The 23,215-nt window shown below is 37.1% G+C and overlaps 1 protein-coding gene across 1 annotated transcript in view; it reads left to right on the forward strand.

The window, feature by feature from the left end:
* The first annotated feature begins 9,103 nt into the window (after positions 1-9,103).
* The window catches only part of LOC127627321 (ephrin-A5-like), a 72,529-nt gene continuing 58,417 nt past the window's right edge, over positions 9,104-23,215 (forward strand). The window contains exon 1 of the mRNA XM_052103668.1: positions 9,104-10,088. Coding sequence (XP_051959628.1) covers positions 9,964-10,088 — 125 coding nt within the window. The 5' untranslated portion in view covers positions 9,104-9,963. The remainder of the gene's footprint in view (positions 10,089-23,215) is intronic.

Here is a 23,215-nt window from a genome sequence, read left to right on the forward strand (position 1 = left end):
AGATCTCTGAGTACTGATGAAAGAATATAGGCATAGTTTTGTATGTAAATTATATATAGTGGGGTTCAAAAGTCTGATTTTTTTTGTTATTGTTTTTTTCTTCATTTTTCTAATAAAAACAATTTTCCACTACAAATTGTATTATCAGCATAACAATTTATGATTTCTACTGTGAATTTTTGTTTTTATTTTGGGGATGGCAAGTTCCTTATTTTTATTTTTATTTTCAAAAACACATGCCTTGCTTCTCTTATGAGATCTGGAAAAACTGCAACAGGTATATCACCCACCCTTAGCACAGAGTACTGTCGTTTTAAAAAGAATGTTATTAACGGTTCTTTTATTTCGTTCTAACCGATTACCATTTGGAAAGGAGGCTATAGGAACGCTGGAACCGGAACAAAAAAAATACTGTTTCTGCTCAGAACGGAAAAAATTTTAAACATTTCATTTTTATTTCCTGTTCCAAAGGAAGCCAGAAAATCAGACCTATTGTAAAAAGGATCTTACATGCTCTATGTAACATATTTACCTATATTTCCTTAGTGACCAAAGAAACAGTGCAGAATCTTTATTTCTCATTCATTTTGTTCATACTGCAACTTCTATGTTTTAAATTTTCTGTTAATTTCCAGGTTTAAATTAGATCATAAATCCAAAATTTTCAATATGTACCAAGGCCTTTGATCCCAACTGTATTCTTATAAATAAGCTTTTATATGTCTCATTAGTTGCCCAATGTAACATCAAGGTTTATTTTCTTTTTGCTGCCTAGTCTAGTCTACTCTACAACAGAAATTCCCAGAGGATGTATTTAGAGTATGCTGAAAGAAATGTCTATAATACTTCCTGACGTGCACTTATTTATCTGTTAGACTGTTATCTGAAAATTTGTTCAAGGAAGAAGATTACATGCATGAAGTCAGCTGAAACTGATAAGTGAGCTGACTGTAACTGAGTGAATGAATCTTGTTGGGTTTTGTTCTGATCCGGTTCTATCCGGTGAGAGTCCCGCAGCAGCAAGAGCTTCCCTTTGTCCTCCTGTACTGTCACGTATATGAACAGAGACATGCAGTCAGTCTCCACAGTAACCTTAAACCATTTTGGAGTAGTTGGCTGCAGAGGCGAGGGCGTGGTTGAGTGTTCATCTGGGGATGGAGGAAGCGGTAAGGGTTTTCACCTGAGATGAATTGCTGGTAATTGGTGTTTCTTTGTTCACAGTGAGAGACGGGGGAAATGAAAGGGGCCAGACCTCAGAGTGATTGAGAGAATGCCGAGCTTCAGAGCTGTATGTGTTACAGAATTGTTCTGCTGAAAAGTGCATTGTTTGAGGATGAATACATTTACCTTTGAGTTGGTTTCACCATCTCCCGCTTCCTCATTCCTCGAACCGGTTACATTGGCATTCCAATGTCAGCAGCTCTCGTTTTGTACAATAAGCTTGAACAGAGAAGGTTCTATGGGTCAGGGGGATTTGATACCCTGCTGTAGGGATATGCCTGTCACTGAAGAACATGTGTTTAGCTCCATCCATCCTGTTGAAGAGTATTAGAAGCACAATGTGTGTGAACTACAGGTCATCTAGAGATAAGAGAGGTCAGGGGTGCACCACATTTGCACGCAACTCAAATAAATCACGTTTAAACAAGCACAACTTTCAGACATACTTTGCCAGAGACTTGGCCGCAGTAAAGACTGGGTAGAATTATCTCCATGAATCTGAAAATAACCTCTCGTTATTAGGTCTTTATCATCTAATTACACTGACTGTGTGGATGAAATAAAGTTTTTTTCTCTCTCATTTTGAAGTAATTGGATGATTCGGTTCATGTTTTATTTTAAGCAGCCATTTACAAGATGCCACACGAGTGGTGATAAACTGCTAATGGATAATCTATTAAACATTTATCATGGTTAATTAAATGAATGTTTGCACTTTCACTCTTCATCACAACTATGGCCATATTAAAGAGACCATTTTATTTATCTTACAGAAACCACTAAGTTTTCCCTATTGTGATTAGTGACATCATTACTGGTTATATCTATTGCTAATCAGTCATTAAATCTTTGGTCCACGATATTGGTGAGAACCTCTTGCTTTCTCACTTTCCATATAAATATCTTAATTTTCTTCATTATTTTTCTCTTTGTTTATGAAAAGCTCTTCTCTGCTGTCGCTGATTAATGCACATGTATATATGTTGCTGCTCCACATGAAAGACTATTGCTCAGAATGTCCAGCTGGAGGCAGTTATATTTGGGTTTCTGCTCAACTGCTCAAGACCAGGCTCTTAAATACATAGAAATAAATACATTGACTGTGGGAGATAAACATTTGTTCTTCCAGGAATTTGTTTAGTGGACTGTATAATGGAGAGAGTGACACTGAGGCCTCCGAAATAATGGTAATAAACGAAGGGATAAGAGCATGAAAGGATACTTTAGACTGCAAAGGAAAAACTAGGAAATGAACATTTGTTATTTTGCATATATATCCTCATTCGACCCCACCTACACATGCGTGGACATTGTATTTTGACTTTGATATACCAGAATCAGCTTTATTGCCAGGTATGCTTACACTTACAAGGAATTTGTCTTGGTGACAGGAGCTTCCAGTGCACATAAATACAAAACAGCAACAAGACATAGACAATAATACAAAATGTAATAACAATATATAAATAAAAATTTAATAGAAAATGGGGCAGTTTTAACTGTTCATGAGATGGATAGCCTGAGGGAAATAACTGTTCTTGTGCCTGACGGTTCTGGTGCCCAGAGCTCTGAAGCGTCGGCCAGAAAGCAACAGTTCAAAAAGAAGTGGGCTGGGTGAGTGGGATCCAGAGTGATTTTTAAAGCCTTTTCCCTCACTTTTAAGGGAGGGTAGGGGGAAACCAATAATCTCTCAGCAGTCCGAACTGTCCTTTGTAGTCTTCTGATATCCAATTTCATAGCTGAACCAAACCAGACAGTTACTGAAGTGCAGAGGACAGACTCAATGACAGCTGAGTAGAACTGCATTAGCAGCACCTGTGGCAGGTTGAACTTCCTCAACTGGCGAAGAAAGTACAACCTCTGCTGGGCCTTTGTGGGTCAATGTGGGTCTCACACTTCAGGTCCAGTAAGATGGTAGTGCCCAGTAACCTGAATGACTCCACTGCAGCCACAGTGCTGTTTAGAATGGCGAGGGGGGTCAGTGTTGGGGTGTTCCCACTAAATTCCACAATCATCTCCACAGTTTTGAGCGTGTTCAGCTTCAGGTTATTTTGCATCAGAGAGCCAGCTGTTTTACCTGCCTTCTATATACAGACTCATCGTCATCTTGGATGAGGTAGATGATAGTGGTGTCCTCTGCAAACTTCAGGAGCTTGACAGAGGGGTCCATAGCGATGCAGTCATTGGTGTAGAGGGAGAAGAGTAGTGGGGAGAGCACACATCCCTGGGGGACACCAGTGCTGATTGTACAGGTGCTGGAAGTGAATTTAAATAACTTTAATTGAATATATGTGACATTTTTTATCACAAATAATAGGCGATTCTGTTAGATTTCCCACAAAAAACACTAGATATGCACCGATTGTGAAATTCTGGGCCGATACCGTTGTTAAATATAACAATTTGGCCGATAGCCGATACATATTTTTTTGTTTTTGTTTATTTAGTTTTTGTTAATTAATCCCCCCTTATGTGCCAGTGAAACAAAGAAATCTTCATTATAAAAAATAAATTGGCTGCTTTTAAGTCTTTCAGCCCTGCATCACATTTTTGATTGAGCACAAATTCAATCATACAAATTTATAAAACAATGTTTAATATAACCTTCTTTCACATGACAAAGATTCTTTCTCTTTGTGAAAAATAACTTTTTCAAGAGGATTTTTAGCCTGTTATACATCTGCCTACTCAATGAGAATAATTTTTCAGTACATAGCCCAACAAAAAATATTTTTTCAAAACATGTAATTACATTTAAATATAAAATTGATTATAAAAGCAATAAAATATTACATGAAATATAAAAGATTAATAATTCATATACAAACATAAAGAGGGCTATCTTTCAGCTCTTGTGTTTTTCAAACAGAATACAAAGTTCTTGTGTTTCCATTAAGCACAAACTTACAGTAGGCTGAACATGGGCCTCTTTACAAAACAAAAATTGGCCTCTCAGGAAATATCTTCCCATACTTTTGCAAGAATACCAGTATACCATAAGCGCTCAGACTGACCTGAGAAATATTTACTCTCAGAATATTTTACCAATCATTAAATGTGTCCCGTATTTCTGTTGGCTGTTTAAAAGAACTAGCAATGCCCAATTTGCGAATGAATAATTATTCTGAGTTGGTTCTTTTCAGTGAATTGGCCAAACGGGCTTTTTAAAACGGTCTGAATCGATTCGTGATTCAGTACAATTCGTTCAGAGCGCTCTATCACAGATTCATTTGGAGCAGTTTCTCACACAGTAAAACAGTATCAGGATATTTACGAATACAGCGCTGGATACAGTGTAAATTGACCTACAGTCAACTGAAACAAAAGTCTGTCTTTTTGAGAGGTAAGTTCGAGAAACGTCAGCTTGTGAGTCCAATAAAGTTGGAAATATATTCACAGATCAATAGCTAATTACAGAAACGTACTTAAAATACAAACGACACCTCTTTCCAACCGTAGTAATGTAGACGACGAGCTACAACATTATTTTCATCAAAACGAGCCTTCCTCCGAGCTGGACAAATTGGTCTTTACCTACGCGCAGCCGGTTGAGAGACAAGTCCGCAGGGACCGTCTGCAAAGTGCAAAACCGAAAAACGATACTAAAAAATACTCAACTTCACGGTTACACATTGTAGTGTCACCAAATTCAGTTCACACATCAGTGGTCTCCTGCTGGTTATACTACAACTCTTAGTTTGGAAAAATTTGTTTTTGCAATTCATGTGTTGAGCACTTCTTACAACTTTAGCTGTAATATATTGTATCGTTTTCAGTTTCAAATAATGATTTCTGTTCCTTGTGTGGAAACGTGGACCTGTCCAAAACATGCTGTTTTGATGCTGTTTGGGTGAGACTTAATGTTTAATTGTTTTAAACCAATTAAACATTAGCAGTAGATAATCTGAATAGTGCATAATATATAAATAATCTGGATTGAAATTCCAGGGATAACATTAAAGTCATCAAATATTCTATACTTTTATGCATTAAAGGATTCCTAAAGTTAAAATGTTCTTAATATGTTTAATGTATTTATCCCCGTATAGATTCAGTGTTGAACTTGTGCAAGATGGTTTCACATACAGTGCCTTGGAATGACAGAAGCACAAATACCAAACTGAATGTACCTTGGTATTGTGTGTTGTGCAACAGCCCTAACTAAAGAGGCCATATGATAGTTTGGTTATCTCTTTCTAGAATTAGTGAAAATGTTCATCCCTACAAAAATTTCCCAGGATTATGCAAAGGCAGGACACCACTGATGTGTGAACTGAATTTGGTGAAAATGTGTAACAATGAAGTTATTGAATATGTTTCCAAAAATAAATCCTCAAAATTATGTAAAAGCCTTTTTTTTTCCAAACTACGTTTTGTAGTATAACCAGCAGGAGACCACTGATGTTTGAAATTAATTTGGTGACAATGTGTAACATTGAAGTTATTGAATATGTTAACTAATAAAAAAATCCTCAAAATTCTGTAAAAGCACATTTTTCCAAACTAAGTGTTGTAGTATAACCAGCCGGAGACCACTGATTTGTGAACTGAATTTGGTGACACTACAATGTATAACAGTGAAGTTATTGAATATTTTTGCAGATGGTCCCTGCGGACTCGTCTCTTAGCCGGCTGCACTAAGAGATCAATGTAGCCCTAATTTGGAGGAAGGCTCGTTTTGATTAAAATTAGGTTGTGGCTCGTTGTCTACATTACTACGGTTGGAAAAGGGTGTCGTTTGTATTTTAAGAACGTTTCTGTTATTAGTTATTGATCCGGGAAGTTTGAATCTGTGAATATATTTCCAACTTTACCAAACTCAGCAAGTGCTGTATGTGAACAAAGGGATGTTCAAACTGAACGTGATTTTGCGTCCACTTGTGCTGTTTTTCAATCGTCTTCCAGGTAAACTTTCGCTAGATTAACGTCTTTTGACAACAGCGTCACGTTTCACTGTGTTTTTAGCATCTCTTATGGGAGCGCTGCATTTTTAGAAGCTGTGTCAAGATAAGGGGGTGTTCGCTGTCCTTTTCTGCATATCGCGGCACCGTTTTGTGGTCCATTCTGCATAAAGCTGCGTTCACACTGCCAGTGACACGCAGCGACAAAACGACCTCATACCATTCATTTTCAGGACCCACCGGCCCGCTCAGTTCTCCCGATGGCCAGTCCACCCCTGATCGGCTCCAAAGTGTGTTGGCCCACTGGGAAAATGCCGGTATGCCAGATAACCATTCCAGCCCTATCTCTAAGTCACCAGAATTGAACGCTTTGGTGTTGGTATTAACCTGGTGGATCTTCTCTGAATCTGCAGCTGGGTAGGTAACTGTTGTCCAAGTCGACCACAAATAACCAACGCATATAAACAGATAAACATCGGCCTCTGCCATCGGTGAATGACATCGTATTTGCAGATAGGCCGATGGCAGTCAACAAGGCGAATATCGGCCGAACCGATGTTTGTCTGATAAATTGGTGCATCCCTAAATAGCACCATGGTAATACACTTATTTATTTATTTTCAGACATGGTCTGTGATAACCCCATGTTTATGACATGTGTCAATACCTTGGAGTACCATGGAAGTATCATGAAATATGAACATGATCAGTTATTCAGTACCATGGAATTACCCTGGAAATGTGGTGCACGGTGCGAAGGTCGTGATGAGAAAGTGTGAGTTTGAGGTGATCGACTGTGTTCTGCAAATGCTACAGGGTTCTTGAATAACATCTAACATGTGAATAAGGGCGGCCGCTTGAGTTTCTAGTGCCCTATGCAGACTGCGTAATATACGTATAGGGAGATGCGGTACTGTGGTAACCTAATGGTATTTTTCTTAAAGTGATTAGTCTAATGGCTTATTAGTTTTAACAAAATCAAACTGGCTTTGGCTGAACCTGACAGCTTCTAAAGTTTGTCAATATTCTATAAAAGACTAATTGAATTTATATCACTGAAAGCGACACGACCGCTCCTGACTGCGCCCCAGCTGCCCCTGTTATGTGCATCTCAGAGAAACACAACATACAATAATGTGTGCTTTAGTGCACTTAAAAATCTTATATTTACTGTGCATAATCACACTGAGGCTTTATATGGAGTTAGGTGCATTTCAAACTGTTCTGAGACCAGTGCAGACAGACAGCATGCTGGAGGTTAAGTCACTCACTAAAAGTGAGGAAGGGAGCATATAGCTTTCCTATGCAGCTAAGTGCATTCACTCACAGTGCAGATGATGTTTAAACCACTCAACATGGTTGATAGACATGAGGCAGTTGTAATCAGTACATAGATTCATAATTTATAATGTATCATTTTATTTTAAAATTGCTGGCCATTACTTTGTATCAGAATGAATTATGCTGATGTAATGAATAACCTGAATAACCAACCATCATGGAAACATAATTGACCATTTGATTTGACTTTCTATAATTGGTATTATTTAAAATTTCACAACTTAGTCCCACTGTCTACATATGTTGCCATCAATTTAAAACAAATATTTGCTGTAGATTTAAAAAACAAAAAAACATTTGCTTTGAATTTTTATTAGGTAGTTACAAATCAAAAAGGGAAATGCAAAATGCACACAGCAGTCACATTCGGGTCTCAGGAGGATATGTGTGTATGCATAATAATTATGTTGCAATTATTGTAATAATAATTTGAAAAGAGACTTTCTTAAACTAAAACACTTTGCAATTTGTTGTCTGTGTGTAGTTCTGACGCAGATGCAGGAAAATTAGATGAGGCAGGAGGATGCGATCATGCGACGATGAGATTGTGGCTGTATGTTGATGCACTCTGACCCTAGTTTAAAAAAGCTCTTTTGTCTGAGATGAGGTGATTAACAGTGGCACAATAGACCATTAGGTCTGTTGGTGTGGCATAGTACAGGGCACATTCTCAAAGCCTGAGACAGTGAAGTCCAAAACCTCAGCCTGCATTAGACCCCTTACATTAGAAACTACATGTGAAATCCTTTATTTTATTAGCTTTTTTTGCATTTTATTCTAGGCATCCTCCATCCTTGACATACTGAACACTTTTGTGCCCACGTGTTCTCTCGGGCTGTTTTCAGTCGCTCCACTACGGGGCGTATTAGGGCTTTAAGGTCTGCAAATAGAGCAACGTCAACTGCTCATATGAACTCTATATTTGCTTGAGATGAGAATGAGTGGGATCCGTCGTAAATTTGAGGAAATGTGCATCTATATCTCAAAAAGCAAAACAGAAGAATCACCCACATAAACAAACGCACTTTCTGAATATCACAGCAAGTTTTGCTTTCAATTGAGCCCTTCTTATAACGTATTTTAGCAATAAACACGAAAGTTCCCTTTAGTTAAAAAGTTATATATATATATATGTATATGATGTGTGTATGTGTGTGTGTGTGTGTGTGTGTGTGTGTGTGTGTGTGTGTGAAATAATGATTATATAGTTATCTTTATATATATATATATATATGTGTATGTGTGTGTGTATGTGTAAATATATGATTATATAGTTATCTATATATATATATATATATTTATAATCAGGGACCGTTCACACCTGTTTTTATGATGTTCCTCGCAATTTTTTGCAATATTTCTAGAAATGTAATAAATACTCGCAGGTATTTTAAGGACGCAGAAATCATTCGAGGGACCTTGGCCCTGGGAATTTATTCAGTTTTGCGAATTAACTCACCGTACAAAAAATAAAGCTGGACCTTTGGAGGAGGGTTGTGGTTTTTGCTACCGAGACTACCATCATTCAAAATGCAAACCAATGAGAGAGAGAGAGAGAGAGAGAGAGAGAGAGAGAGAGAGAGAGAGAGAGAGAGAGAGAGAGAGAGCGAGCTTGAAACTGTACCATCTCTTCTCTTTCTGAGACAGCATGGCTCATTCACTCATAACCAACTCTACTGCCCGGGACGTTACTGTTGTGGACTACCTCACCATTTAATCGTGAATACGACAGAACATACTAATTTAGACTTCAGGCGTTTGTTTGTTTGTAGGCTATTCATCGCAGTTCGTTCTCAGAGGTAGTTAGGTAGGCTAAAATTCGGCTCACTCAATCCTGACATTTTGGAGGCTACGCAACAGGGCAGCGTCTATATTCTGTTTATAGCCTACCTAAACGTCAAAGTCTGACAATACAAACAGAGCGCACGTCTTCATTCACATGTTGGAGAATGATGTGCCAATGGACATTCGCTGTTGTTTTGATGAACTCAAACTAACTATAGTTACCGGCTCTTAACCCGTGCTGTTCTGCGCTGAGAATCTGTCGGGTTGTGGAATGGGAAGTGAAAAACATTCAAGGACCTGAAATTGTCTACATATAGCCTATTTATTTATTTATTTACTTTATCCTGGAAAATAACTCTTTCTGGCTGTGCGATCAATCGCGAGAGAGGATGCGCTTGAGATGAATGCATTCTCGGACTGGACTATTGGCAGACAGCGAAAAGACTAACCAGCCCCTGTCATTCTTAGATTTTTATCTTAGTCTCTTTCTTATCATCTACAAGTAACTGTGACTCTCTGAAGGACTTCTTCAATCCTTGCTTTGCGGCTGAATAGAACTGTCGTCACCTTTTTGTAGAGTAAAAGACGCATAATTAAGTAGCTGTTTAAAGAGAATACATATCACACGTGGGGATAATCAACAAAAACTGACGTGAAGAACCTTTCTGCCTGATCAGTCGCAGATCTCAGTCACTCAAAACTGAAACTTTTAGAAATGCCGCAGGTGGAAATGTTTTATTTGGTGTTTATCAGCCTGTGGATGACTGTGCTGGGCCTGGATCCGGCGTCTAAGGTTGTGGCGGATCGATATGCTGTCTACTGGAACCGAACAAACCCAAGGTGAGTTTACTTTCGCATTAAACATGGTTTCACCAATGGTTTTACTTGTTCCGAGTCTGTCAGTTAGCAGCCCTCTTTTACGATCAGGAAAGCGCATTGTGCGTAGAATACCGAGCAAGCGAACCGAACGGTTCCGAACCGAACCGGCTCCTCAAGCCTTCCGAATCCTTTGAATAAGTTTTATTGCTGGATCATCAGCCTCAACAAACACGTATTGTAAGTGCGAAACTTCCGCGCACATCTAGGGTGCGATGGACACTCTTGACAGCGTTATTTCCCAGTGAATTCTCAAAACTCAATGCTTGTGATAAATAAATTACTACAGTAGCAAGAAACAGCGCTCGGAACTGTACAAATAAATGAGGCGCAAATAGTTATGAAATTATCTCTCGGCGTTGGCTGTTTTAGAGTTATTTAGCACAAAGCTAAAAAGGGTCTGTTAACGAATATACCTTTTATATATTCGTTATTCGTTAAATATTGTTAATACAATATTTAGGGTGTGTAATATAACAGCTGGAGTATTTTCAGATAAACAATTCTTCCTCTTAATATAATTGTTAATATAGGCTACTTATACACTGATTAGCCACAACATTAAAACCACCTGCCTAATATTGTGTAGGTCACCCTCGTGCTGCCAAAACAACACCAACCCGCATCTCAGAATAGCATTATGAGATTCTTCTCACCACAATTGTAGAGCAGTTATCTGAGTTACCATAGACTTTGACTTTGTCTTGACTATGATCAAACTAGTCTGGCCAAAAAGCTAAAAAAAGTGCTAATTTTTTTTAATTTAGGCCTAATATTCGTTAACAGACAGATACACCTGAAAGCACTTTTTCTTTTAGCTTTTTGCTAAATAACTCTAAAAAGCTCTCTTAGACAAGCTCTTAAAAGTAAAACGTAATATCTGTGCAATTCAGACCCCGCCAGCTTGTCCTAGACATTGCCCTTTAGAAACAACATTAGAAATACAGTAAATTTAACTGTTTTTAGCTCTGAGGATTTTATAAAGCCACACATTTTATAAATGCCTCAGAAGGAATAGGGAATAGACATAGAATTGTACCCTTTTAAAATTATGATAAATAAAATCACATTCTAAAATCAATTAGGATCTAAAGAACTTTGTCTGTGCTAATTCCTTCTGAAGCATTCATAAAATGTCTCGGAACTAGTGAAGGTTTTAATTATGTTTTTTAGAAACTTTGTACTAAGTTAATACAACATTCCTGGGCAATGAAGAATGTTAATCTAAAATGGTATACGGAGTAGAAAAAGGTACTATTCTTGCTTAATTTGAGCTAAAGAATAAGTTGGTTTAATGTCTGTAAATATTTAGGGTGTGTAATATAACAGCTGGAGTATTTTCAGATAAACAATTCTTCTTCTTAATATAATTGTTAATATACTTATACACTGATCAGCCACAACATTAAAACCACCTGCCTAATATTGTGTAGGTCACCCTCGTGCTGCCAAAACAACACCAACCCGCATCTCAGAATAGCATTATGAGATTCTTCTCACCACAATTGTATGGCAGTTATCTGAGTTACCATAGACTTTGACTTTGTCTTGACTTTGATCAAACTAGTCTGGCCATTCTCTGTTGACCTCTCATCAACCATCCACAGAACTGCCGCTCACTGGATGCTTTTTGTTTTTGGCATCATTCAGAGTAAATTCTAGAGACTTGTGCGTGAAAATTAGCCAATCGTGTGGCAGCAGTGCAGTGCATAAAATCATGATCTGATAGGGGTCGTGAGCTTCAGTTAATGTTCACATCAACCATCAGAATGAGGAAAAATGTGATCTCAGTAATTTGGACTGTGGCATGATTGATAGTGCCAGATGGGCTGGTTTGAGTATTTCTGTAACTGCTGATCTCCTGGGATTTTCACGCAGTACAGTCTCAAGAATTTACTCTGAATGGAAACAAAAAACATCCAGTGAGCAACAGTTTTTTGGACGGAAACACTTTGTTGATGAGAGAGATGAACAGAGAATGGCCAGACTTTTCTACGGTAACTCAGATAACCGCTCTGTACAATTGTGGTGAGAAGAATCTCATAATGCTATTCTGAGATGCGGGTTGGTGCTGTTTTGACAGCACAAGGGTGACCTACACAATTAAGCTGGTGGTTTTAATGTTGTGGCTGATCGGTGTGTATATATAAGAATAATACGCTAACATCTTCATAACAGTTAACCCATTTGTAAGAAGAACCATCATCATATTTAGACGGATGATTTGTATCCTAATATAAGGCTCACTGTATCCCACGCTTTGCTGGAACTCCAGAGTTGCCTGACAGCTCATCCCCATTCTCAGTTGTCCCTCTTCAGTTGCCATGGGGCTTTCTCTCTGCCCTGCACCCCAACCCCATGCTGGGTTTACACAATGGGTCAAACCCATAGAAGCATTTCAGGAGAGGCTGATGCCCAGTTGGGTGCATGCTTATGAGAGACAAACGCATGCAGGGGTCACACGTTCAGTGATAACAGCCCAAGGCTGTGGTTAACCATCATCGGACAGTATTGAGCCCTGGTTAGGGTGAATCTGAGGGCGAGCCCTGCCTCTATAGCTTGGCAGAGAGTGTTTTGCAATCGTGAATATGTGTATGTGTGTGATAGAGGCTCCCTGCCTAGGTTTTGTCTAGGCAAAATGAGGCCCCTCTAGCAAATAAATGAGTTAGTCCAAATGAGTATCTCTCATTCACATTCATGCACTCACCCAATGGCCTAATTCAAATTGGGCTGTGCTGTATAATGTAGCAGCACTCTTTATCTGGACCTTGAGGCCTTGAGTCTAGTGATGTGTCAGTCATAAACCCCAAAACAACTTACCTCCTTGGCAGCTTACATTACTGCAGATCAAGAGGTTTTTGTGCATCGATCTGTTGAATTCTTATAAGGGCGTTTACTCAGTTCAAACCTTAATTTAGAACTGTGCGGGTTTTTTTGAGCACTAGAAAAATCAATCGTTTAGTTGTTTAGCATTTTACATAGGCAGTACTAAGGTCGGTTCGATCGGTTCATTCTGTTGTTTTAAATAGCTGCTTCTTCCTCTCTTAATATCGCTCATTAACATTCCTAAATTACGAACATTAGAGACAGCTGTGCAAAAGTTCAACTTCAAGATTTACATAGCCATGCCGTGAAATATTCATGACTCATTGGCAGAAAGATTGCCTACATTAGAGCTTTAATTGAAGTTCTAAATAGCTTAGTGACAAATGCCTATCTTTAATAACAAGAAACAATTGTTTATTATTATTTTTTTCTAATTGTGCAGCAGAATTATCTCTTAATCCTTTTTTACAAGCATAGGAGTTGCACTTTAGAGCGGCGATGAGCATACTGAGTGATTGCGAGTATTTTCACATGAGCGAGTACGGCGGAGTCTATAGAGATTCTTTAGAGGATTTAGGGGGAATGGTTCTTTAGTTTTTGGCTTGAGATTTGCAGTGCACCCATTCAAATGTAAGCCCCTGTCTTGCTCTACATATGGTGGCCTTACAGGCTTCACTGGGTTTTGGGGCTTTCTTTTTTTCAAATGTGGACCACGCCACTTGCAATTACAAATTCAATTCAAGTTGGCACATTTTCTCTGAAGTTTCCCAGCTCAGTCTCAGATTAGTCATTTCTTGGTTTGAGACGTGTTCTTTCTAAGGAATTATACTGGATTGGCATGAGATAGAGAGCTTATTTTTTCCTTTGCCGTATATCCTTCTTTTCATTGTTTGTTTTTCTGTGAGAGTGAAGATTTCAAGTAATCCAGATATACTATCTACATTAATTACAAATGTTCTCATTTGTCATTATTATTTAGCTATTGTTACTGGAATTTTTTATTTAGTTTTTAAATTAAAATTGTCTTGTGTTGAAAATGAAACCTGTTTATTTGTTGTTGATAGGTTGGATCAGCCAGGAATCAGTATTGAATTCCTCCCATAATCTTATGGGTGTTTGTGTATGTGGTGCCATGGAAGCTGATACTGCTGTCCATTAAAGAAGTCTGTCGAATGGACCTAACAGCTGGGGAGAGGGATTTTAGCATTCTGACCGAGTCATTTCAGAGTCCTGTTTTAATCACTGATAATGCCTTTCAAATCTGGTTTTGAAGCTTTCTCAGTCAGGTGTTGTAGTGAATAGTAACCGCGGTTTCTTTAAAAATGAAATATTGTTTAATATTTCACAGTTAAACGATTTTTCAGTTGTCTTTCTTGGCTCATCTCTTCCCTTCAGAAATGGGAAATGTCATGGATCCTCTGTAAAGCCTTCTCTTTTTCACCTCCAGCTTGGGAGCACCGGCTAATATGACCTCAAATGGTTTCTTTTTTGTGCTGGCTCAATTTTAATCCCCACTTTAACAAAGCCCATGGTTTGCGGTTTGTGGCCAGTTGATATTGTGATAGCTGTTCAGTGGTATTGTGTGGTGTTCGGTTTGTATTGTTCTGTGTGTTTACCCTCCTTTTCCCTCACTGGCACTCCTGGCCTCCTACTGCTCGGTTCTGCTTGGATTTTAAATGTCTGGAAGAAAAAATTATGTCCAAATATTGACTGGTCTGAGGACCTCAGTCTTCTCCCAACAAGTACCCAGCCCACGTGAAAGGGTGCCATTGTTCCTTTATTAGTGGACCCTTGCCAGTATTTAAAGAATTTAGGCGCTTACACACAGGAAGAACATACAGCAAGGCTTCTATATAGAAATATGAATAGGTGCAACAGAGAGTCAAGACCCATAGTTGGATATGGTAGACTCTTGGCTAAAGAATGAAAAGAGTTACAGATGGGAACCACAGGCCTCTCAGTTCAACCCCCGCAATCATACCCCACCCTGATTAACCCTCTAGGGCTGTGTGACGGTCTGCTGGTACTCTCAAAAGGCTTGGGGTATCAGAAGAATCATCCCAGCTGAAAGGAAGTTCTCCTGTAGGGAAACTAGAACATCCTGCTGTTTGATGACCCCTAGCACGCAGAGTGGTACATGGTGTACTACTGATACTAGGAATGTGCAAAGCTACATATTTTCAAATAGACTTGATGGTGGGTTTGCCTTAAATGATGTCTTTAGGAAGATCTGAATAATTAAACAAATTTTGGGTTCAACTTGTCCAAAAAGAATGCATATAGGGGGAGTTAACATAGGATGTTTTCTTGCATTCAAAAACAACTGGATGGAGTGCAACGGGGGTCTCATGAGACGTTTCATAAAGTTATTTTAAACATTTCTAAGATGGTTTTACTTTGCTATCTCTCTATCAACTAATGCACAGCATTCTTATAGCAAGCTTATTAAATTACAGCCACTAAAAATCTAAAAACTATATGAAGAACTAGCAAATCGTGAACAACTAGTTGACCTTTGTGACCCATTCCTTACCGATATGCTACTAAATTGTCCTGATTGTGTCCCACAGGACACAGAGAGATTTCTGGGTGTGTCTTCGTTTAAATTAAAGTTTGCCAAACCTTTGTACATTTTACGTTTTTACGCTTGAGTCATCACAGTGATCTCTCATCCTTTCTGGACTTTTAGATAATAACTGATTCTTTTCGGGTCTCAATATTTGCTTGAGCTGCTCATACTGTGTGTGCTTTTTAGTGGTGAAATACCTTGGCTGGGGTCTTTGAAGGCATGGCTGAAGGTAATAAAAGTGAGGCACTAAAGGGCTTAGGAGGTCATCGGCCCATTGTGTAGAGATACAAAACACTTCCTCTGAACCCCTTCACCCCTCTGTGTCTCCCTCAGAGAGACACAACCTCAACAACTATTCATATTAATCAGCTTCAGACCTTAATGACCTGATAAAGCTCCTGAAAAGATCTTAAAGTTTACTAAGCCCCCTTGATAAGAATTTGAGGAAAATGTAGCATTCTTTTGCAGAGAAAGCGCAGAGCAGTTTGATCTCTGTGCCCTTCATTATGTCACATTTAATCGCAATTAGAAATAATGAAGGAAGCACTTTTTCGACAGGCTAAGCTAACAAAAAATGGACTGACTTGATTAGTATGAAATGAAAAAGATGGAATTTGAGAGAGAAACATTTTCAAAGCTGGCAAAATATGTCTAGCAGATTTGAACGTGGTCAAAAAACTTAAAACAACTTTCACCTGCACAACTGTGGGGCCGAAGGATACCTTAATTGTTCTTTCTCGTACTGAAAAAAATATTTGCTGCTGCCTTCCATGAAATATTTCATCCATTTAACGTATTAAAATATTGCTTAAAATAAATATTGATTAAAATATTGCTGTGTTGAAGGACATCTTTTAGTTTTCCACTAAGCTGTATTGTTGTGAACATATTACGATTTAAACTATGGTGCTGATCCAACAAAATCAGATGATTCTTAATTAAATTTTGTAGAAAGAAATATACAAAGTGACACTTTCATTTTAAATTTTTGAACAAAAATGTAAAACAGCAGAACAACAACAAAATATCCAGGAATAATGCATGACAGTATTTATTTAATAGTTAATTCCCAGTATACCCAATAGTCAATTAAAACTGAGATCATTTAATCAGGCTGGTAATTGCTTAATAATTTCCATTATTTTAAACACATGGGTAATGTTCGTTTATTTTTTTTACTCTTTCAAGGAGAAAAACAAATGAAGGTCAATAATTACTTTTCTAGTTCCAGCCTGAAACTAATAATAAAAAAAATAATTGGTGGGAATCTAGATTTTCTTTCCATGTACCTGGTATGAGATTGAGGAACAGTTCATTGTAGATTATCAGTCTGTGGTAAGAGGTAGAGCATTTCCTTGTAACACATTTGAAAATGCTTTGAGCATTGGGACCCATAAAATATTAAATGTTGTTTGCGATCTCAGAGTCAAGTCTGGCTAACAAACCTTCTTCACACGCAATGTGGAGAAAATGAGGTCAAGATGACCACTGTTGCAATCCTTAGGGCAACATTGTGCTACATCCCAGTGGATGGCATCTTTTCATGGACTGACATTGGTTACACTTTATTTTAATGTGTCATTGTTACAGTGTAATTTCAGAAGTAATTTCTGATTATTACTAATTAATAGCTTGTATTTACTATTGGTTTAGGGTTAGTTGCTTGTAATTACGCATAATTGATTGATATTACTATAGTACTTTTTTTTTTTTTTTTTTTTGCTTTGAGTATTGTAATGTTCACAGCAAGTTATCAAATTATATTTAGTGTACACTTCACTGATTAAATGACACATTTTTATTATGTATGTCATTATCTGTGAGTTAGCTGCTTTTCCTTCTTTGTATAGAGACATATGACTATTAGATTTGGTCTTGAGACGGTATGAGTATGTACGAGGCCATTTTCAAACCTCCTTCCATTTTGTCTTTTGAACAAACAGCTGTGGATTTGAGAGTAAGCTACACTTAGTAGGGTTTGTCAGCACATCAAGGGGGTTGCAACTGCTTTCCTTTTAGACTGTATTTAATTTGCAGGCAATCAATGAGAAATAACTTTTAGTCGAATTACACAAAAAATGTAAGTTAAAGTTGATTGATTTCTAGCATTTTCACAGTGGTGCCTTGATCCATCTAATTCCAAGCCAAGCAAATGAACTAGTCATAAAACCTTTCGCATTACACGACACCAAAGGATTTTACTGGATATATGCCAAGAAGAGACATCATAAACTATACTTGTGCAGCGGCTGTACAACCATGCCAATCCTCTGTGCGCTGGTGCCCTGGCACTAGTATCACTGGTAGGGGGGAACATGCTAACAGACGGTGGAATCATGGAAGCTTCCACTCCTCTTTTATGTATCTGCTGCGGCTAGGCCTCAGTTATTCTTGTGCATAATTGATGGAAAAGTTAGAATAGCAGAAGTAATGCGATGAGAGGGTGCATTGAAGCGTCAAGGCGGACAAGCGCAGTGCTAGCAGCCGGGAGTTGGATCGCGTGCGTGGGGCAGCAAACATTGCAGGGTATGAGAGGGCATCTGGAGTAAAAGGTCATCATTTAGAAGCGGGACAAAGTGTCAGCCCCTAGTCAATCAACCAATGGTCAAACTGAAAGCGAGCTGTTCACCTAAGACCAGTTTCTAAAAACAAAACTTGTGTGATTTTTGTTTAGTGAGAAACAGCTGGGTCCAAAGGTCTAAGGCTACATTGAAAATCAGGGATTCAAAATCAATGGAAATAAACAAAGCTGGATTTTTGGAAAATATAGAAACCAAAGAAACATTATGAAAGTAAAGAACCATTATGCCGTGAAATTGTTTGAGATTCTACTGTATTTCTAGGTCACTATGGTAGTAAATTTGTTACATGGACCATATTAACTCCTTTGCACAAAGTTCTGATATCCTTGATTCTATTGAAGCACACAAGATGCTCTTTGGAACATTCTCAAATCATGCTGGAATAACAAGGATCACCTGGTTTTGTACAGTCTATGCCACCTTAAATGCATGCTGTCATTAAAGCAAAAGAGGGACATTAGAAATACCCCAAATTTTGATATTCATGGTAATTTTTCAATTGAAATGTTTACTCAGATTGCTAATAAAAGAAATTATGAAATAATTATTTTCACCTTATTGTCTCAAACTTTTAGTGCTTTACTGTAAATATACTGCTCTACTTAATGTCCTGACTTGTATTGCAATCAAAATACCATATTGATTATGCACATGGGTGTGTTTCATTGTCAGGAATCCTTTGAACTGTCATGTGTTTCAGTGAAACTTAAGACAGGGCAGCAGCCCCTGTGACAAGTTGTGTGCCACACCTTGAGCAGTCACTACAAAGAGGTGCTAATGGGCAAACATCTCTCCTTTTTTAATAGACAATGAAATGCAAACCAGTTTCACCCTGTTTCAAAGATGCCTAGTGACCATTCACAGATTCAGCAGGAAATTAATGTGTCTTCCCCTCAGGCTTTCTGAATCATTGGAGCACTGATCGTGAAGCACTAGTTAACTGAAACCAAACTTGGTCCTTCCAGTTTGATGACTCTGACTATAAGAAATGCTGTAAAGCAAAACATTGGGACAGGAGGAAACTTCATGAATTTGTTGTTTCGGCTACAGAAATTAAAATTTGGGCATTTTAATAGATGATCGACTTTCAAAAATGAACTGTAATTTTACATGACAAAAATATTTCTACATATATTTAGCAAGAGTATTAGAGGTCGACAGATCGTGGATTTTACCAAAACGATAACTAAGTTAGGTAGTACCTGCCAATAATCGATAATCAACTGATAGTTTTTAAAATTGATAATGAATGAAAAAATAGCACTCACAGAAAATAGTGCTGCATTTTATTACAAAGATAAACAGTACTGTCTGAACCATGAAAATGTATTGTACTTTTTTAAAATGAAATAAATATATAAATATTAATATATATGATCTAATATTTAAATTTTAAAGTCAGCTGATTTAGTCCACAAGAGGGCGCAATAAATACATAAACCATTCAGCACTGCTGTATTATTGCGTAGAACATTCCCAACAATCATGACATTTAAACATTTGGGTAGGACTTGTTTGTATTTTTGTCACATTGTTCTAACCACTTGAGGCTAGATTTAATGTTAGCGTCCTATCAGCCTTGTCGGCAAACATACTGCTGTTCTCTACTAATACAGCATCTAGTCAACAAATGTATTACTTTATAAGGATATGACAATGTGTGCTGTAGTGTACTGTATACATACTTTTTTGTTGTTGATGTTTAAAATCTGCATCTGAAGTGTTCTGCTCCATGCAGAGTGTAGTCTCTTGTGTCAAAACAAACACCACAAGGCATCAGTGAAGTGATTAAGTTTTAATTTCACCTCTAGAGGCCGCTCTCATACTATATAACAACAGCAGACCCATCCCAGCTGCTCCAGCGCTGGACACAACTGGGAAAAACTATCGGTGTAGATTTTTACGATAACCGATAGTTCCAGAAATCTGTTATCAGAGCCAATTAATCGGCAAAACCGATATATTGGTCGACCTCTAAAGAGTATTACTATTGCATACTAATTTCTATTATATTAAAAATCACCTTCCTTTGGTGTTTGCTAATGTTTTTGGGTAGCTGACATACTGTACTCTATCTATTTTAATTTTAATTTCGCATATATATATATATATATATATATATATATATATATATATATATATATTATGCATTTATGTCCTCAAGTTGAGAGACTAAATAGAATATTTTTAGTTTTATAAATTAATTGGTCACACCAACATCTAAATTATACATTTTCCATTATACAACGTAAGTTCATATACATTTTAACCTACTAAATGTGTCAACTGGCTTTAATTTTTTAATTGTTGAGCAATTCATTTTTATATTGTAGAAACCCTATAATTTTCCAAATAACATACAGTAAATTAATACATACATTTATATTTCCCAACAGAAATTGGGAAATCTTTTTCTTTTTCGTGAAATTCAATAAATTAAACCGTATGGTCCACAGTCATTAATGCAATAAATTAAAAACTTAATTCCATGCACAGGCTCCATTAGAAATACCCAAAAATGGTCACGTTTTCAAGGAGAATTTTGTGCAACTACAAGACATGAACAGATATATGGTCCCGTTGTAACTCAAAGGAAACCATCTGTCTTGGACATAAATATAATTGCGATGCCATAAAGGCTTCCGATGGAAACACAAGCACTGAATGTGTTCAGAAAACAAATAAACTATTTTTATGGCTGTACCTACAGCCCTCTGGGCATTTCTGCTCCCCTGAAATGACACAAAGAAAATCCTACAAATCATCACCTTCTAATGTTCACAAACCAGCACTCTGTCTGTCATCTGCAGCAATTTATTGTTTTAATTATTACTGGATTACATTAATTACCCATATCAAGAGTGATAAGATCAATAGTAAATAATATTAGTATTTTTATACTTACATATTGTAGATTTCATATAGATTTCATAACATACATCATATGTGTGTCATTCATTTTTCATAGCTATACAAATTTAATGAAACCATAATAAAATGTATGATACCTTGAATCCAACCTCTCTGGTTTCAGATTCAAATAAAAAATTCCATGCTCAGTTTTATTAATTTTTCTTTTTCTTGTGGTTTTATATATTCATTGTATTTAGCCAAAATGTCCAAATTAGTGTCAGATAGTTGTGAAAATATTATTTTCTGAAATTATAAACGTTTGCATTTTTTTTACATAAATAATTGGATCAATAACTTTCAACCCCAATTCCAAAAATGTTGGGACAGTAGGGAAAATGCTAATAAATCAAAAAGGAGTGATTTGTAAATTCTATTCACCCGTTGCTATATTGAAAGCACTACAACTAAACATTATATGATGTTTTACCATGTGAATTTCATTGTTTTTTGAAAATGTACAGTAATTTCAAATCCGATGATTGCAACACACTCAAAATGTTGGGACAGTTGAGTGTTTACCACTGAATTATCACAATTTCTTCTAATAACACATATTAAGTATTTAGGCACTGAAGACACAAGTTTGTTAAGTTTAAAAAGTGGAATTTTCCCCCATTCATCCATTATGCAGGTCTTCAGCTGCACAATTGTACATATCTGTCCGCATTAATGGTGCCCTCACAGATTTGCGAGATACCTATGCCATGGGCACAAACACACCCCTGGCTCATATAGACACTGGCTTTTGGACTTTACACTGATAACAGCTGGATGGTCATTTCCCCTTTGGGCTGGAGAAAAAGACAAATGCAAGACAAATACTATTTGAAATGTAGACTCATCAGACCAAAAAACATGGTTCCAATGTTCTACTTTCCATCTAAGATGAGACAGAGCCCTGAGAAGTCAGCAGTGCTTCTGGACAGTGTTGATGTATGGCTTCTGCTTTGCATAGTAAAGTCTTTACTTGCATATGTGGATGCAGCAGCGAATGGTGTTGACTAACAAAGGTTTACTAAAGTAATCCCAAGACCATGTTCATGATATCCATTACAGATGGATTATCTTTTTTTAAGACAGTGATGTCTGAGGGATCAGAGATCATGCCAGTTCAGAAGTGGTTTTTTTTGTCTTGCCATATATGCACCGAGATTTGACAATGTTTCTTGAATCTTTTAACTATATTGTTCATGGTGAAATTCCCGAAATCCTTCTAATTTGTCTTTGGGGAACATTGTTCTCAATGTGCTGGATTATTTGCTGAAGCATCTGTTGGCAAATAGACAAGTCTCGAATGATCCTTGATCTTGAAGGATTAGGCTGGTTTTGGAGGCTCCTTAGAAACTATGACACGATTGCCTAAACTGATCTCCTGTTCCACATTGCTTTGTTAATTTAACTCATTAAATTGTTATTAGTCTTAAATTGCCCCTTTTTGATCTTTTTTGGAGCATGTTGCAATCATCTTATTTGAAATGACTGTACATTAAAAATAATTTCACAAGGTAAATCATCATAAAATATTTAGTTGTAATGTTTTCAATTTAGCAAAGGGTGAATATAATTTACAAATCACTACTTTTTGTTTTATTAGCATTTTTCATACTGTCCCAACTTTTTGGGAATTGTTGCTGTAGTTGCAGATGTGTGTTATGTTACACAGAGAAGCTGTGTCCCTGTTGTATTTAAACCAGAATGATTGCAGTGTGTTCTTTTGACGTGATCATTTTTAAGATGAAAACTGTAATTTAAGGGTTGAGTTTTGTTTTTCATTATCAGTCTTATTCTCTGACATGCCATACAAATGACCAGAGAAGAATTTGATGTTAAAAAAAGTCTCAGTATCATGTGACTATCTCTGTGGATATGATGTGGATGGATGTGGGAGTTCAGTTGGTCAGGTCTAGACATGCAATGCACACAGGATATTCAAGTGCTATTGCTATTGCCAGCCACATATTTTCCATGCGGTTTTAAATAACATTGATTATACAGGTGTCATAATTTTTTTCTCAGAATTGTTTTGTTTTTTTGTTATTTTTATTTTTGGATATTTTAATGGGTTGAATATTTTGAGGCAGATTAGTATAGTATAGTATAATATGGTGTCAAAAACACTTAAGTTAATTTGCATGGTGATTTTTAAGTTTGCTTAAAGATCGATCAATCCATGTTTGAAATCGTACCACTGTATGTCATAA

Source organism: Xyrauchen texanus, chromosome 34 (genome assembly GCF_025860055.1).
Source record: "Xyrauchen texanus isolate HMW12.3.18 chromosome 34, RBS_HiC_50CHRs, whole genome shotgun sequence".
NCBI lineage: Eukaryota > Metazoa > Chordata > Actinopteri > Cypriniformes > Catostomidae > Xyrauchen > Xyrauchen texanus.